This window comes from Podarcis liolepis, assembly GCF_965112155.1.
Source record: "Podarcis liolepis genome assembly, chromosome: 7".
NCBI classification, from domain to species: Eukaryota; Metazoa; Chordata; class Lepidosauria; order Squamata; family Lacertidae; genus Podarcis; species Podarcis liolepis.
The window spans coordinates 67,632,010-67,650,640 of NC_139561.1; the positions used below are offsets into that span (position 1 = coordinate 67,632,010).

The window sequence follows — 18,631 nt, forward strand, 5'->3', positions numbered from 1 at the left end:
CAAAATTCAATACAGTGGTACCTCGGGTTACATACGCTTCAGGTTACAGACTCCGCTAACCCAGAAATAGTACCTTGGGTTAAGAACTTTGCTTCAGGATGAAAACAGAAATCATGCTCCGGTGGCGTGGCGGCAGCGGGAGGCCCCATTAGCTAAAGTGGTGCTTCAGGTTAAGAACAGTTTCAGGTTAAGAATGGACCTCCGGAATGAATTAAGTACTTAACCCGAGGTACCACTGTATACCACTCAATTGTAAAACAAACAAACAATCAAACTTCTAAGTGATTTAAAATATAAAATAAATCATAAAAACTATCAGTAAAACATAGTTTCAAACAGGTATTTAAAATATGTTTAAAATGATTAAAATCAGCACTAGCTAAAAAAATAAAATAAACACATGTCTGGATAGGCTTGCCTAAACAAAAATGTTTTCAGCAGGCACCAGAAAGAGTACAACACAGGAGCCTGGCTGGTGTCAATAGGCAGGGAGTTCCATAGGTGCTGCCACACGGAAAGACTGATTTCTATCAATTGCAGAAGGAAAATTATCTGGCATCTGCAACAGTGCCAGTTCTGCTGAACAAAGTGGTTGAGGGGGCATATATGTGGTAAGGCGAACCTGCAAGTAAACTAGTCCCAAGCAATTAAGGGCTTTATCTATTAACAGTAACCCATAGGCAACCAGCAGGTGTTATATGCTGACAGGTTCTCACTGCTGTCAGCAACCATGCTGCAGCGTTCTGTGCTAACTGCAGATCAAGCCCAAGGGCAGCCCCACGTAGAGTGCACTGCAGTAATCCAGCCTTGAGACACACTTTCTCTCCCTGAGCTACAGGCCTTCCTAAAATATGACCAGCTTTGCACTGGGATGGCTTGCATGTTGCCTTATCCAAATGGGAGGCCCATTTTAAGCAGAGCCCCCACAGGGCTGTTACACTTTGGCGGCCAGTCGCATATGAGGTTTGAAATGCCATTGAGCTCTGCTCTTATCTACCACTAACCAGATGAGTTTTGCACTCGTAGCAGCACGGAACATTCTCTGCCTTGCTTCATGTCTGCTCACCGCTGATAAAAAGTTTGTTATCCCAGAAGCTCTTACAAAACTGGTGTTGAGTAACTCCTGCGAACCGAGAGCCTTGGGATGGAAAAATCCTTGGATGCTGGTCCTCAAAGCTACTTCTAGCCCTTTCGCCCCTCCATCAAACCCAAACATCCATGGCCTGCATCAGGCTGCTGGCCAAAGGAGACCCCAAAGGAATGGCCCATTGTAGGCATGCCCATTGTAGGCATCTCAGCCAGGGTTGCAGTTAGGGATAGGAGGCAGGGAGACATTCAACACACATTTAGAGGAGGAGGGGGCTACTATTGGCTACTGGTATCTGAACATCAGTTGCTGAAAACCACAGTGGGAGCCGGTAAGTGCTCTTGTGTTCAAATCTTGCTCACAGGTTTCCCAAACGAGGCTTCTGATTGGCCACTGAGATAATCAGAGGTAGGATGAGATGGGCCAGTGGGCTAACCCAGCAGGCTCTTCTTATGTTCTCCACCGTATATTTAATGCATATTCAAAGCATGTGACCCCGGCTGAAAGCTCGTCCTAACCACCTGAACATGACGAGGAACAACCCATTCACAGATCGCTGATGCTATAATGATAATTCACTTTTAAGGTGCCTTGTTTCAGCAGTCACAAGAGAGTCTTAGTGACTGCCTTAACAACAAGCCAAACAGGGAGGGCCAAGTGGCTGAGTAGGACTAGGAAGCAGACTGGCTTGTACTGGCGAGGGAGCAGCTGCAGCAGCTCTGCACAGGCACACCTGGGCCTGAGCTGCAAGCCTAAACTTTTATCTGGCAGGGTTGATATGGGGATAAGATAAGGCACTACTGTTCAGTCCATCCTGAACTGCTGCTAGGCTACAGCAAGGAAGAAATGGCTTTCAAAGAGGATTGGACAAATTCGTGGCGGATAAGGCTGTCGAGGACAGCTACTAGTCACAGGGGTTATGCTCTGCTTTCGATTGTAGAGGCAGTAATGCTTCTGAATGCTGCTATCAGTTGCTGGAAAGCAGAGGGGAGAATGTTCTTGCAGTCTTCCCACAGGCATCTGTCTGGCCACTGTGAGTAACAGGATGGTGGCCAAGATGGACCATTGACCTGTTCCAGCAGGCTCTTCTTCTGTTCTTAAATGTGACTGTCAACACACAGAATGATGGGTTCTAGGAGCCTCAGCCTGAACAAGGAAAACAGTCCCCCTGCTCCTGAACGTGAGAGATGTGGCTCAGTAGTTAAGCACGCTTGCTTTGTATGCTGAGTGTCCCAGGTTTGATCCCTGGCATCTCCAGGTAGGCCTGGACTAAACTCTCTGTCTCAAACCTTGGAAAGCCACTGCCAGTCAGGGTCTGACTCAGTACAAGGGCAGCTTCCTATGTTCCTAAATCCAGCTTTTCATCTTCTGTTGAAAACCAAGTTTGGTTCCAGAAGTGCACATGGGGCCCCAAGTCTTGAAAGAAGCATGCTGTTGTACCCAATACAATAAGTTGGGCTGTTTGCGCGTACTTGTGGTTTCCACAAGTGTTTCTCCCATTCAAGGATGTAAGAAAAAGCTTGCTGGATCAGGCCAGTGGCCCTTCTAGCAAAGCACCCTGTTCTCAGAGTGGCCAAACAGATGTTTGTGGGGAACCAGAAAGATTCAACCCCAAGAGCCCTCTTCCCTCCTGTGGTTTTCACCACCTGGTATCCAGAAGCATTGCTGATTCCACCTGTGGCATCAGAGCACAGCTGTTCAGGCTAATAGTCCTCTCCTCTGTGAATTTGTCTAATCACTCTTTTAAAGCCATCCAAGTTGGCAGCCATCATTGTCTCCTGTGGGAGCGCATTCCATAGTTTAACTATGTGCTGCACGGAGAAGCACTTTCTTTTGCAAATGTGTCCACAGGCTCGAAGACGGTTGGCAACCCCTGGTTTCACTGATGTAGGCAAGAACTCAGTTTAAAAACAAGCAGGACAGATGTTTGGAAAAACCAAAAGGCAACTTTATTTCTCAAAAAAACAAACAAGAACTGGTAGCAAAGTCACAACACTGGTACAGTCAAGAGTAAATACATTTTTTTAAACACACACACAACATAACTTATACGGAGCAGAGGTCCCGTCCAGGTTCCAGAGGCATCCAAGTCTGTACTGCTGGAGGGGTGGGGAAGGGGGAGTGGGAGGGAGCGAGGTCAGGAAGAGAGAGCGATGGTGTGCATGGACTGGGTTTTTGTTTTTTAAAAAAGTATACTTGATGGCATGAGATTTGAGAATGGTCATTGCACAAAGACTGGGAGAAATGTGAAAGGTAGTGGCACATTCAGGCTAAAGTCACAGACACAGCCTGCTCTCTCAGGATGTTGTGGGACCCTCTCCTCCCCCGCCCCACACTGCACCTCTCAAGGTGGAAACAGACAAAGCTCTCCTAGGAAAGACCCACCTGAAACAGGACACATGATAGTCAATCAACAGAACTGCATTTGGATACGGATAGGACCAGGTTTTTCGCTCCTTAAGAAAAAGTGGCGAGTATCTAAATCAGCTCAAAAAACCGGCTTGGGAAGAAGAGGGGGGTGGCAGGGGGAAGTGAGGAAAAGATCAAAACCAGCTTGAATAAAGAGTCGAGGCCTGCTCAGCTCAGTTTAGTCACAGGCCAAGCTAGCCTTTGAATTTCACAGTGCATTTGCTGCCTTCATGTGCAATACTGCCGTGGGCAAAGAGAATGAGCCATTATGCTTAATGGGGGCTTTGTTTCTCCAGGGAAGCTGAGCAGCAGGCTACTCTGGGGAAGCCACTTCAAATGTATTCCCCCTGTGAAAAACGAGGGGGACGACTTAACCTTGAGTCCTTGCAGAGTGTGGCCTAGAGGTTTAGGTCCTTGCAGAGTCAAGGCCCCACCTTCCGCCTACAAACACCACCACAAGACTTGCTTTGCAGTGCAGGAAGTGTATGAATGTTAACACACAGTGACCGTACAGTGTCTGGAAGCAGAGTTAACTAAGCAGCCAAACATAAACCCCAGCCTTTTTGTTTTTCCACCCAGGGAGCAATGTGTTTCAGTTAGAAGAAAGAATATCCTTTGCAGTCTCTCAAGGCATCTACAGAGTCAGTCTGGAAAGCCATGATCACTAGTATCTTGAGAATTTACAAAAGGGTGGCTAACCAGTGGTCCTCCAGATGTCGCTAGGAACCAATTCCCATCAGCCCCCAGCCAACATTGCCAAAGGGCCAGGAATGAAAGGAGTTAAAGTCCAAGAGTGTGTGGAGGACCACATGTTAATCACCCTGCTTTGAAAGTCAGCATATAAACACCAAAATCATTCTGATCTCTACCCAACCAGGTGAAATTTGAGAAATCCAAGGCTCCATACCAAATCTACTGTATTGGGACGGACGGATGGACTGGGAAGCCATGGGGCAGCCAATGTACCGCCTTCCAGAAGCTATGGACTACAACACCCATCAGCCCCAGCCAACATGGCCAATGGTCCTACAATGTCTGTAGGGCACCATGTTGGCTATCTTAAAATACCAATTCATGTGCTGTAAAGCCAGTCATATGAGGTAGGCCCCAGCAAATGAATCCTCCTGTGTACCTTATCTTTGACCAACAAAGGTCGAAATACTGTTTTAGCTTCCCTGCCTATGCCAGCTCTGTGATATCTTTACTTTTCCTAGAGCAGGAACTGGGGAACCTGTGGCCTTCCAGGTGTTGCTGGACTACAAATCTCATCATTCTTGAACATTGGCCATGTTGGCTGGCGGTTGATGGGAGTTGGGAGTCCAGCAACATACAGAGGGGTGCAGGTTCCCCATGCCCCACCTTAAGGCTTATAGAAACAATAAGCATATACTTCCAAAGTCTGGACTCATCACAGGGAGCTCCTAGGGCATATTTACAACATAACCAACTCAGAGGTAACATAGGCTCTCTCTGACCTGAGCAAACCAGGCCTGGGAGGCCAAGTCAAAGAGGCAGCACTAGCTTTCAATCAGCTCTGCACCACAACTCCCATCAACCCTAGTCTGCACAGCCTGGTTGGCCGAGGCTGATGGGAACTCTACTCCAAAATAATCTGAAAGGCAACAGGTTGGGGAACACTAGGCTAGATTGAGCAACCTCTGCCCATGCCAGTCTTTCATATATTTCAGGAATGCTCCCTAGAGTCCTGTTCTTCTTACCAGTCAAGCCAACACAGGATTTCCATTACTAAAGTTTAAAAATGGGGGGGGGGGGGGGGAGAGGCACATATATACAGAACAACCAAAACAATCTTGCGGGCATACTCCAGGGGTTTGGTACACGCAATTTCATGGCAACAATCCAAGAGGTAAAAATTCAAGATTGTGAATATGAAAGGAGAAAGCGCCAGAACTTGATATGCATCTACACCACCTTTAGGTGTTAAAACCTTTTGAAATTATGGACATTTAGTTCCTTCTTGAAGTGTAAAAAAACCACACCCACAAATGGGTTAGCAGTGGGGGGAGGGGGGAAGTAGCTTAAGAAACCCAACAAGAATGTGGTGTTGTTTGAAAAGTTATCTTTAAGGTTTGCTTTTTCACAGTTTAGTGATCTACTCTCTGACCAGGGAAATCAGTTAAGGCAGATACACAGTGGACACATGAAGAACGTGTGTGTGTGTGTGTGTGTGTTAAGCATAGGGCCTGAATAGGGTCTTTCTTGGCAGGGGGGAACCCTCCTAACTTGAGAGAGAGATGAAAAGCGCACAATGTAACATTAAGGCATGATGTTTAAATGCTCTCCACTCTCCAGTGGTCAGTGCTCTTTAAATACTTCCACATATTCACATTTCTGGAGACTGTTTTGGCAACAGGTGAGGGTCTGCTCTAAACATGCAAGAGAATGAGGTGGGAGAATGCAGCACACCACTTCAGCCAGCCAGAGAAGGATCACATTTTTTCCATGCCCTCTCATGTTATATGTATGTGTATGTATATATATATATATATATATATATATATATATATATACACACACACACATACATATATATACACACACATATATATATATGTATATCTTTTTATTCCCTCCAAGTAAAGGACTAGTATATCAGAGAGAGGGGGTTTAGTTGAGCCTGCTTCCTTCATGCTAGCTCTTTACCTACAGGGACATCTACTTATTTACTGTAGGAGAGCATTTAAAAATGGCACCTCACCTGCAATCTAAACTAGGGCAGAGCATTGCATGGTAAGTGTTACCACTTTATTCTATCGCACAAACAGATCAGGCCAACCTCTTCTGAAAATGTTTGTTCAGCCCCCAACTCTGGGTCATCTAGGTGGGCCCATTGTTGCCTAATCAAAACACAGAGGAACTTGTGGACAGGGCCAGGAGGCAGAGAAAATAACAGCTCCATAAATGCCTAACACCCAAGTTCTGGGATCTGTGAGACAGCCTAAATGCATGCACACGCACACACACAAACAAAAGTTGGGAGATGATGCTTTTTTAAGGGAGGCAAGCACAGTTGGACATCCCTATCTATACCCCGATTTTCACAGGTGCAGCAGCCTTCTGTTCTGGATCTGGTCCTTAAGAATCTGTGTACTCCAAAACTGGTTTCCTCAGCTGAGAGATCTCTCCATCCCTGGCCAGGAGAGACCCTTGCATTTTGCCCATGTTGACAAGGTGAAAAGAAAAAGGAAAATCTGGCCAAACTTAATCACAACCTGGTATTCTTTTGCCCCGTGTGACCTCTTTTAAGCCAGTCGCCATATGGAGTGCAGTGATCTCAGGTAGGAAGCTAAGAAATGTAGTGTAGTCACCAAAATTGCAGTGGGGAAACTGCTTGTTTCATATTATTCTCAGGCCTCCCCCCACCTTCCAAAGCGTGACCTCCTCGAACATTCACAGTCCTACATTCAAAGTCCTGCAGCAGGTAGAGAAAGGAAAGCCTGACATTGCGGCAGAGAGATCTCTTTGGTTAATCAAGTCTTTGCCTCAGCTGGTCCAGCAGCGTTGTCGTTGCAAAGGACATGGCCACGAGATCCGACATTCATTGCACTAATCACCTACTGGGTAGGGGTGGGTGTGTAGGGGGAGGTATCTGAGAGTAGCCACAACAGGAAGCCACCACCAATTTCAACACATGACAGGCCAGCAAAAGGGCATTGGCAAAACGAGCCTTCCAAGATGGAGGCCGGAAGCCTGGCCATCCAAACATGACCACCCCTTTTCCCTGCTGGTGGCAGAGCCAACAAGCCACACAGCAGGAGGGGGGTGGCTCCCAAGTCTCAGCCGAGAAAGCCGGGGTTAGGCAAAGTTGGTTTTCACCGCACGTGTAGAGTTTGGTCTCCTGCACCGCCCTCCTTGGCCGGTCGCTTGGCAGGAGATGCTCAGAACAGTGTCAGAAACGCCACACACAGCCCTCCAAAAAGTCACAGGGGGAGCAAGGTGACAAAAGTGTCTTTCGCAACGTAGTCCAGAAACACGCCTTTGTGTGGAGGGGAAGGCTCCCCTGTCCAAAACAGCTGGCCTGCCCCCCTTAGGGACAGCAAGGGGGAGCAGAGTCCCGTCAGGTCATGTAGCGGGTGATGGCACGCAAGGCGTAGAGCAGGGCAGCCTGCATACGGGCCTCCAGCAGAAGCAGGTTGATATGCACCTGGAAGGTGAGAAGGGATAGGTCAGAATGGAAAGGGGCAGAGAACAGAGCAAACATGCCAAGGCCCAGCAGGGACTACCGCTGATGCCAGCCTGCGCCCTCCTTTTTAATTTTGTTTCCTTGGCAACTGGTGCTCCTTTCCCCGAGTTATAATCCCCTGATGTTTCCCTGGGGCATTATGGGAAATTTAAATGGTGACACCCAATGGAGCCTTGGCTCAGAGCTCAGCATTGATTAGGAGAGCAGCATATATATATATATATATATATATATATATATATATATATATTTATAAATCCAAGCAATTTCGGAGACAAAAGCTCTTATGAGAAAAGTATAGGATATACCCAATACTAGTCCTGGCCCACTGAATGGATGTTTTACTAACTTAGGCCCATTCATTTCATGGAAGGAGGGGTGAAATTCAAACAGGAAATGAAAATAAATCAGCTCGTTTGAAAGTTTGTGGGACAACTGCTAGTTGTGTCCATTCATTTCAATGGGTCTACACTAGACTAGGAAAAGCCCTGGATACAACCCACAGTGTACAAGTGTGCAGCCATACCCTATATTGGGACCCTCCCAGTCTTGTTGGACCCAAACCTCATCAGCCCAGCCAGTGCAGCCAATGGCCAGTGATGATGGAAATTGCTGTCACACGTCATCACAGAGTGTGTGTTGTGTCCTCGGCTCCCCCATCCCTGCTATCACTCTCTCAGCCATGAGAAACTCAGACCAGTCTCTTGAGACCCCAGAAAGAGTGAGAGAGAAACAGACCTCCCTTCTCCTCTCTCTCACCCCCCAAGGAAACACCATGTGGCTTTACCTTTTCAGAATGTTTGAAATGCCTCCAGAAGTGAGTGTACATGCGCTTGGTGGCTTTCTCTGGATAGCAGGCCACGGTTTTGATGTAGATTTTCAAGCTGCGCTCCAAGAGCTGGTTCACCTCCCTGTAATCATAGTCGTCGTACCTGGGGGGAAAGTGCAAAGATGTGAACGTTACGGGGCTGCCTTCTATCAAGTCAAAACATTAAGAACGCGAGTGGCCCAAGTAGTGCAGCATCCTGTTCTCACAGAGGTCAAGCAGATGCCTAGGGGAAGCCTCCATGCCAGGCCCAAGTGCAAAAGCAACTCCCCCCCCCCCCATTTCCAGCAACTGGCGTTCTAAGGCCTCTGGCGTTGGTAGCAGAACACAGCCACAAAGTACATCTAATCCTCTTTGAAAACTATCCAAGTTGGTGGCCATCACTACTTCCTGGGGGATTAAATTCCATAATCTAAGCATGCACTCTGTGTAGAGATCCTCTTTCTTTATCCATCTTCCAACAGTAGAGTCCATTTTGACAGGCAGCAACTCTCTGGCGTCTTCTGCAGAGGAGCCCTTTCCTGGCTCTGCTCAGAAAGGTACTTTAAACTGGACGCGCCAGGGACTGAGCCAGTGAAATTCTGCATGCAAGCACATGCCCTGTACCCCTAAGCTATGGCGCTTCCCAGAGAAATCACTTCTTTAGCCACACGCCAACTAACAGCACAACTGTCCCTTCCCTCTTCGTTTAAGTCAGGGGGTGAGCCCCTGGCCTAATTTCATTGGGGGGTGGCGAAGAAGGGAAAGAGGGTGGGCAGAAAGAGAAACCAGCGGTAGGAAAAGGTTAGCTACCCCTGCTCTAGGGAAGCTGTTCCATTCACATGGCAGATCCAGCCGAGGATATGACAGGACAAGTCCTCCCACATCCCACAAACGTGCCTAACATCCGACCTCTCTATGAATTAGGTGACTCAGCTCCCTTGAGTCACACCTGTTTGGTGAGATCTGTGCAAGGCTAGTCACAGAAATCAATCCAGCCAAAACACACAAAACAGTCAATCTCCTCCTTCAGTCCTATACTAAACAAAGCAACCGGTCTGAGAAGGACGATGGATCTCAGTAGAACCAGGCTATGGTTTAGCATCACATGACTAAGCTTTGGGCTTGTGTGCTTCCTCCTCTCACCTATGTGCCCTACTTCCTGATTTAAGGCAAACCATAGTTTACATGAACCAGCAAACTAGGGTTTATCTGCAAAGTTTCTTACAATTTCTAATCCCACTTTTCAGACATTTGTAGTTTCCCAAACGGGTAAGCAACTAATTAAGCAAAATCCATGAAGGACTGATGGCGCACCTGAGTACAAGACTCATCCACAAAGTGCCATGCTATGGTTTGGTGCTGCAAGCAACTTGATCCAATGCTTTCCTTTCTTAGAAGTAATCATTCAGCAAAGTAAAGGTCTGGAAAGGTCTCAGGTTAGCCTTGATGAGACACAATGCAGTGCGGAGGGGAGAGGAGGGGAGGGGAGAAACCAAAGTCTTACCGAATGCCGAAGACACAGTGCACATAATTCCAGATGGCCCTCCGGAGCATGGATGTGTCCACCCCACTGTGCATGGCTATGGTGTTATACGTCAGGTTGTAGACCACCTGGAATTTCTCATCCAGCAATTGCCCCACATCAGGATATAGGCGATTGATGAGTGAGTAGCCATGGTCCTCCCAGGTGTAATCCTGTGTAGAAAATGAAACATAAGGACATAAAGTGAGCCTGTTGGATCAAGCCCATGGCCCATCCAGTCCAACATCCGGTTCTCACAGTGGCCAAGCAGATGCCTGCAGGCTGGACTGGAGTGCAACAGCAGTCTGCGATTCCCAGCAATTGGTAGTCAGAAGCATGATGCCTCTGGCAATGCAGGTAAAGCATAGCCAATGTGGTTAGTAGCTGCTTATAGCCTTGGCCGCCATGAATGTGACTTATACTCTTTTAAAGCAATTCAAGTCGGTGGCCACCACCAAACAGCCTCTGTGCCACAAAGCCTACTGATGCTCTTAAGTGGTTTGCCATTTTGACAGTTCTTGCCCTGCACTCATCTACTTAAAGTAGAACAATATAGCATTGTAGAATGCACAGGTACTAAGTTCATCTATCTATAAGATTTGAACTCTGGTGTCCAAGGTCACAGCCCAACACTTTTACTGCTACACCACACTGGCAAATATTGCATATTACCAATCTGCTGGATTGCTATCAAAGGACAGAACTGGCATTGCGTTTTGAAGAATGAGGGAGTGGGGTTGGGAGAGACTAGGAACCTTCACACACAGCAGGGACCGTGAATGCATGCGGACAAGGTACCTGAGCTCGGAAAGTCGGGGGCGTCTGTTCTCCTCTCCTGGTGAAATCCTTGTATCCAAATTCTGGGTCCTCCACAAAGCACATCACATTGGGAGGCAGGGAGTGTTCAGCAATGTCTAGTGGGAATAAAGCCCCAAGGAAGATTAATGTGAGAGCATCAAAAACACCACCCTCTGGACAGTGCTTTCTCTTATACCAGGGCAGGTGCTATGTGCAACTAAGCTGTTCAACTAGAATACACCCTAGAAAAATAAAGGGAGTTTGGAGCCTAGAATTATTCTTTATTCATTTTGCCAAGACAGGATAGGAATAGCACTATAGTTCCCATCTTGCATGTGTATAATCCTTCTCTCACAAAAGGAACTTGCTCTCCTTTTTCCAGCTTCAGTGGCTAAATGCAGAACACATCTGTACTATACATGTAAAGCAGTATCATACCATACCAAACTGTAGTTTGTTTAAGGGTGATGTGAGTTGTTAGGAGATCCCTATTCCCTGCAGGGAGCCACAATTCCCAGATTTCCCTAGGAAGAGGGACTGATTGTTAAACCGCTCTGGGAACTGTGGCTGTGTGAGGGGGATTACCTTGTTGCACTAAGTTCCAGTGGAAGAGTCTCTACTTCCCTTTGCACAGTCTGCTTTTGGTTGTTGACAGCACAGACACTGGGAGATCCCCCCCCTCAAATCTTTTCCAAGTCTAGCAGGCCATATCACTAGGAAACTCCCCACTGAAATGGCTTGGATCCCATCTGAGAACTTGCCTGTCTTACCCGAGGGAGTAACGAGCAGACTCTCTCTCTTTTCCATCTCAAAGCGGGTCTCCATCTCCTCCTGGGTGACTGCCTCCTCTTCCAGCTGGCACTCTTGCAGAAGCTTCATTCTCTCCATCAGCACTTCCACCTCCTCCATAGCATCTGAGCCCTGAGAACATTGGGACAGAAACCAGTCAGTCCTCAGAATGACGGCTGGAGAGGGGCACACATTTATAAAGTGCTTAACTGGGGAACGGCTGTAGCTCAGTGGTACAGCACCTGCTTTGCAGGCAAAGGGGCCTCCAGTTCAATCCCCAGGATCTCCACTTGGGGGTGGGAATGTCCCCCTCTTGAAACCTTGAAGAGCCTGTTGGAGAGCTGTTGCCAGTCAGTGTAGACAACACTGAGCTATATGGGCCAATGGTCTTTACTTAAAAGCAGTGCTTTTTTCCTGGGGGGATGCAGGGATATGCATACCCCTAAATATTTTGTGAATCTAAGTTTGGCCTCGTTGTTGGGCAGTATTTAAATATGAGCAGGAAAATAAGAGTATCTCTAAACTTTTTTTTTTTAAAAAAAGAAAAGAGCACTGCTTAAGAGTATAAGCTTCCTAAAATAAACCTCTAAAGTTTCATAAGCCACTCTCGAAGCCTTTCAGGCTGAAAAGCAGGACAACGAAGGCTTTCAGGTAAGCAGATATATAATGTGGAAATCACAGCACTCCCAACACTCTCCAAGAATGGACCCTGCCAGTTTTTGGTGCGGTTTTCTACTGGGCTTTAAGGGTCCTTAATGCATCGAGAAAAATGGAACCCCTCCCCTTACTGCCACTCACACTGGAACTGTTTACTCCATCCTCCGAGGCCGGACTGCTATCACAACTGCGTGGCGAGGGCGGCCGAAAGACGTGGCCTCCTTCCTGGTCGATCTCCAGATTGATGCCGCAGCCAAAGACGAAGGATGCAAGCGAGTGGTAATGTGTGAGGAGCACCAGAGCCTGGATGAGTTCTGCCAGAGACCAACTGTTGTCGCCCGTCTTCAGGAGCGCCTGTTTAAAACAAAGGGGTCCCCATTTAGTTCCATGCATCAAAAGAAGAACTGCTCATCTTTAAATGGGAAATGGATAATATCTTGCTCAGAACTCTGCTGTACATAAGGCTGGCAAGGCTGCGCTGTGCTTTCTAAACAGCAGGGCAATGGGTTTCAACAGGTGGCAGGGCAATCTACCTGCCCCCCATCTGATGTCATGTGATTGACAGGCAGGTTGTCTTGCCCAACAAAGATGGTCCGTAGGGTGGTGCCAGATAATGATCTGGCTCACAGGCCAAAAATGTACCCTATCCGTGCAACAGACAAGAATGGTCTGACCGGGTATGAGTCAGCTTCATATATTTGTTTGTGAATCACTTTCTGTGGCCTGCCATTAACAAGAAAATGGGTGCGTTTTTTAAAAAAGCAATGATCTTATGAATCAATACACTGTCCTCTGTGGAGTTCTCAATGGATGTTCACGCAACTCCCAACTCCTTCCTTCCACCCTCAGTTACTCACCTCAATGTGTTCCTTGGTAATCAACCAGGGCCGGTGGGCCAGGATCTTGTTGATTTCGTTGAGGTTCCTCAGTTTCTGTGGGGCATACTGCAAGCCTCGCAGCCACTCTGGGTCCCCACCCACCTGTAGGAACTCCCCCATGTGGAAGCCAACCAGATAGGAACACTGATGTCTTGCAGCAGCCTGAGAAAAAATGGGGTAACTTAATAAGAGGGGTAACTCATAAAGAAATGCAGGAGAACAGTCTCTGCCAGGAATCAGAGTACATGGCCACATTAACAACACGGGACCCAGATTTGGGGGAAAGCTTCCCACGGGGCAGTGCTTAATTAGCCGCCCTGAGCCCAGTCTTGGCTGGGGAGGGCGGGGCATAAATAAAATTTATTATTATTATTAATAATAATAATTTCTAAAAACAAGGGATACACAGGACGCAGTTTTCTACTGCCAAGACCATCGGCCCACTACGCTTTCTCCAGCTTGGTGCCTTCTAGACTGCTCGGTTCCTAGCCAGCTCCAGCCAGAGTGGCCAATGGTCAGGGATGATGGGAGTTGTAGTCCAGCAGCATCTGAAGGACAATAGCCTGGGGGAAGCTGGTCTACACCAATGGACAGTGGCTCCACACAGGTTCAGACAGGCGTCTTTCCTGGTTGAATGTGGAGGTGCCAGGAAGTAAACTGGGGACCTGGCCTTCTGCATGACAAGTACACATTCTGCCACTGAGCAGAGGTGCTACTGAAGTGGACCCAGGTTAGCCATGTACCTCAATTTCAATGGATCTTCTCTGAGTAAGACCAACATTGAATGCATCCCTACGGCTATAGGGCCACATCCGCACCAACTGAAGCACGATTATTACCACTTTGCTATGGCTTCCCCCAAAGAATCCCGAGAACTAGAGTGCTGTTAGGCAAGCTCTGTCCCTCTCACAGCAATATTATTCCCCAAGTGGGAATAATACATTCTTCTTCCCAGAGAATTCTGGGAATTGTAGGTCTAGGTGGGGAACAGATGTGGCCTAAGAACTCTCAGCACCCTTTGCTAACTACAGTTCCCAGGATTCTTGGGCAGGCGGACGGGGGGGGGGGAGAGAGAGACGGACCATGACTGTTTAAAGAGATATGACACTGCTTTAAATATGCAGTGCAGAAGGGGCCTCTAATATTCTAGGTCTTGTGAGGGAAATCAGTAAGGAGTGTGCAGTTAGGCAACAAAAACACACAAAAGTGACCAGCAGCCAGAGGGGAATAAGATGGGAATTTAATCAGGATGATTTGTTTAATGGTTATGAATGAGTCACATACGGTGGCAAACTGATTTTGTTTTGCCTAACTGCCAATCACATTACTTTTTAAAATGTTACATTTATAACTTTTATTTGATTCTCATTTATAATACCTTACTTTCTGATGTTCAGAGGCTATTTTGTTTAGCTGTTTTCTATCTTCCACACATTTTTGTAGCTGATTCTATGGTGTAATGTTTATTTTGATACTAAAGAGGATTCAGAGGACTTATTATTTTGATACTAAACAGGATTTATTTCAATGCTTAGCCGTGTTTTAGGGAATGTAGAAATGATCTGGGCACTTTTTGTATTTGCTGTATATTTAAGACATTTTAATCTATGCCATAAACTGCTCAGAGTTTTGTTTAAACAGAAGCAGCATGTAGGTTGTCCAAATAAATAAAAATACAAAGTGAAACAGTGATAGAAACAGCCACTCCATTTAACTAACTAACAAACAAACAAACAAAAACCTGCCATTTTGTGGGTGTTGTTGGGGAGTGGCTGCCTGGGGCAATGCTATGACCACTGGAAGGATTAGAAACAACTCTGAGGTAATTCTGTTGTAATTCATAACACAGAATCTAAACAGGTGCAGGGATAGCTAGGGAATTAAATAAGAAGAAGAAGAAGAAGAAACATTTTAAAATGAGGTGTTCTTTAAAATCTACACCTACTGACTCAGGTTCCCATTTCTCCTCAGTCACTCACCATGATGGCAATGTAATGGCGCTTGTGATATGGCAAAGGCCCATCCATCCGCAGCAGGAGGTACTGAGTTTTCCAGAAGCTTGTCAGGTACTCAGGATGCAGTCCCATCACCATGGTAATGTTATCCACCCTGCCTGTGGAAACAAAGGCCTCAATGAAGAGGCGCCGCTGGGCACTCTCTACTCCTTCTTGTAGGATCTACAACAGGTTAAAAAAAAAAAGGCAGGAATGTAATGGGTTGTCCAGGGGAGCATCTTTTATTGAGCATTCGTGCCTATTAGGTTGCAAAAAGCATACGCAGAGGTTAGATTGCATCCAGTCTTTAACGGGGCATTTGTTCACATTTATTTGCAGGCAGGTTATATGGCGAAGAGCTCCACTAGTTTTCACAGTGCGTTTCCCCATTACTTCCCTAATCACAAAAAGTACAATCCTTTATGAAAAGTGAATTTGTTGTGCTAGGGTGACAAAGTGCTTTAATTCACTTTAACCGCGCAAACCTAGATTTCCCAGTATGCACTTGAAACCTTCCTGCAAAATACTGAAAGTCTGGAGTTAACCCTGAGTGCCTATATAGTTTTTAGAGCTGCTAAAAGCACTTCAAATACACAATGTCAAATACACAATGTTACCAAAACAACCCTGTCCAAGTAGATTACCATCTCTATGGGCAGATCCAAACTATACTTTTAAAGGACATGACTCCCTGCCCCTGACTAGAATTCTGGGAACGGCAGCACCCCTTTCACAGAGCTACAATTCACAGCATCCTTAACAAACTACAGGTCCCAGAATTATTTAGGGGAAGTCACTTGTTTATTGCTCTGTATTTTATGCTTTTTTAATGTTGTAAGCCACCTTGAATCCCAACTTGGGGGAAAGATATGATATAAAACTATTAACGAAATAAATCAACATGCTTTAAACATGCACTGGATGAGTTTCATACGCATGAGGCAGATCTGCCCCTACTAAAGTCACAGAAAGTCTGCAATAAATCAATTCAATTGTCACAGCTTCACCTGAAGGAATCTTCTCCTTTACAGAGAGAGCAAAGTGTGGCAGACTTTTTAGCCAACTCGACATTGCACTTTTCAAAGTTTATTGAGCAAACAACTTTGAAAGAGAAAGAGAGAGAGAGAGAGAGAGAGAGAGAGAGAGAGAGAGAGAGAGAGAGAGAGAAATTTAGCTGTTTCCCACAGCAGCTGAAGGGCTCAGCCATCTGATGCAATCGGGTTGTTTGTTCAAATTCCAGGCCAAAAAAACAGCCACCACCAACAGCCCAGCCCATCACCCACCTCCTTGCCCCTCCTGTTTGGCAGGGAAATTTCAAAAAACACAGCTCTCTCGGTTGCTGGAATCAAAATCCTGCCCGGTGACGTCTCTGGAAGCAGATACTGTCCTTGTGGCCAGCACCACAGAGCTGTCCAGGAACAGAACCCATATCATTTCCCCAGCCAGACAAGCCAATGGCTCAATGGCTCTGAGCAGCACCCCCTGTGAAGGTGGGGAGAGGAGCTGGCACTAGGCCAGAGAGAAAAGGACAAAGGGGCAGCTGTCAGCCCAGAAGGACCCCCCCCACACACACACCCAAAGGCTGCATACACACCATATATTTAAAGCACCCCCTCCAACAATCCAGGGAACTATAGTTTGTTAGGGGTGGTGGGAGCTAAAGCTCTGCTGGGGTAAACTATAGTTCCCAGGACTCAGGGGGTTGCGTTGAATGTGGTGTGTGCCTGCAGCTGAAGTCTGTAACAGGAGCAGAGTCACAAAGGATTTGAATAGATTTATGCTGCCTGAAGGGTCCCCCCACCCCACCCCAGGGCTTGAAAGGAGGGGTGAGGACGGCATCTGATGGGTGCAACAGTGGCCAGGGAGAGGTAGCTGACGCTCAGTCTTTTGATAAGTTGTTTGTGCATACACAGGGAGGGAAGGTCACTCGATAAATAAGGAGATGACGACATCACAGGGCAACGCTCACACATGTGTCACTCCCATCACAGGAAGAGAAAAAAAAGCACAAGGGTGGGGGAAGCCAAGGACTTTGCTGTGGCAATAAGCAAATAGCACTCTGTGTTATGTGTTGCCCTGCTGGAAAGCTAGCAGGGCTGGCTGCCCCCCAAAAACCAGGAAGGGGTGGGGGTGGTGATGGGGAGGGATTAACACCTCAGATGACTCTGAACCCATGGCCGGCAGTTTTGCAAGATTGCCAGAGGTCAGGGAAAGAAACAAGTAAACAATAATCCATCTCTGTTGCTTTAGGCAAGAAAACCACCATAGAAGGGGGCAACCCTTCTTTAAGGTGTGAGAAAAACATGGGGAAAATACAGGATATTTATTTTTATTTCAGTGCTGGTGGTGAGAGGGGTTGATTTTCATTTGCAGCCTCCCTTCCTTCATCCCAGTTAAATAGGCAGCACCCCAGAAGCAACACAGTCGTACCTTGCATCCCGAAAGCCTTGCGAGTCGAACAGTTTGGCTCCCAAACGCCACAAACCCAGAAGTGAGTGTTCTGGTTTGCAAACCTTCTTTGGAACCTGAATGTCCTCCGCGGCTTCCAATTGGCTGCAGGAGCTTACTGCAGCCAATCAGAAGTCGTGCCTTGCTTTCTGAACGTTTTGGAAGTTGAACGGACTTCCGGAACGGATTCCATCCGACTTCCAAGGTACCACTGTATTTTGACACACACACAAAAATATATCCTATATATACAAATAGCAAACTTGTTCTTAATGCAAATCCTTATTTAGGCAAAATAGCACCATCCACGCATGTGGAGGAGAGAGATGTTAGCAGACCCAGGGGAGCACTAAGATTTGCAGGAATACAATTTTTTAATTTGTAAGAATAAAAAGTCAAGTGGATCCCTTTGCCCTCCCAAAAAAGCTCACTGACAGCCAAGCATGCTTATCAGCCACAGGAACACGGTTGGTAGGGGGGCAACCGGAACAGTGTTCTCAAAAAGTGGATGGGTGGCTGGCCTCCTTGGGGCAGGGAAGAATGGAGTTTTCTCAAAAAGGGCATTGCTGGCTGGTAGGCCTTCTGAAGAAGAGCACTCCGCACTGCAACATTTTCTTGCAGGTCCTACTCATAAAATAATTGATGTTCTGGTATTTGCTTCTTATCAGCAGAACAACAAACTATTTATGTTATCAGTACCAGCGAACAACAAACCTGTTTTTAGCTACTGCAGTTTCCCTCTGGGAATTGGAATTTATGAAGCAGTTTGACTGGCTTTTTCTAGCCTCCTTTAAGGAACATGATCCCTAGACTTCAGTAGAAGGCAGTCAGGCTCAGAGACAAGTGCCTGAGGTCACCCAGTGAACATCATGGCTGAGTGGGAACTTGAGCCCTGGTCTCCCAGGACCTAGTCCAACACCCTAACCATAATGCTGCCTTGATTAATTGTCATGGAAGTATGGTCTATAATTATCTCAATAAATAGATAAAACAGAAGCTGGAGACAGTGGTGTGTAGTGCTCAGAATAGTGGTAGCT

The 18,631-nt window shown here is 46.7% G+C and overlaps 1 protein-coding gene across 6 annotated transcripts in view; it reads right to left on the reverse strand.

The window, feature by feature from the left end:
- Positions 1-3,013: 3,013 nt before the first annotated feature.
- Positions 3,014-18,631, reverse strand: part of SESN2 (sestrin 2) — a 57,945-nt gene continuing 42,327 nt past the window's right edge. For 3 of the 6 annotated variants that reach the window (XM_083511959.1, XM_083511961.1, XM_083511963.1), the window contains exons 3-11: positions 15,132-15,329; positions 13,132-13,314; positions 12,416-12,628; positions 11,590-11,749; positions 10,829-10,944; positions 10,013-10,203; positions 8,488-8,632; positions 6,053-7,661; positions 3,014-5,966 (exon numbers count right to left, since the gene is read on the reverse strand). In XM_083511959.1, the coding sequence (XP_083368085.1) occupies positions 7,575-7,661; positions 8,488-8,632; positions 10,013-10,203; positions 10,829-10,944; positions 11,590-11,749; positions 12,416-12,628; positions 13,132-13,314; positions 15,132-15,329 (1,293 nt within the window). In that variant the 3' untranslated portion in view covers positions 3,014-5,966; positions 6,053-7,574. The remainder of the gene's footprint in view (positions 5,967-6,052; positions 7,662-8,487; positions 8,633-10,012; positions 10,204-10,828; positions 10,945-11,589; positions 11,750-12,415; positions 12,629-13,131; positions 13,315-15,131; positions 15,330-18,631) is intronic. The other 3 variants (XM_083511960.1, XM_083511962.1, XM_083511964.1) reach the window with 1 other exon arrangement.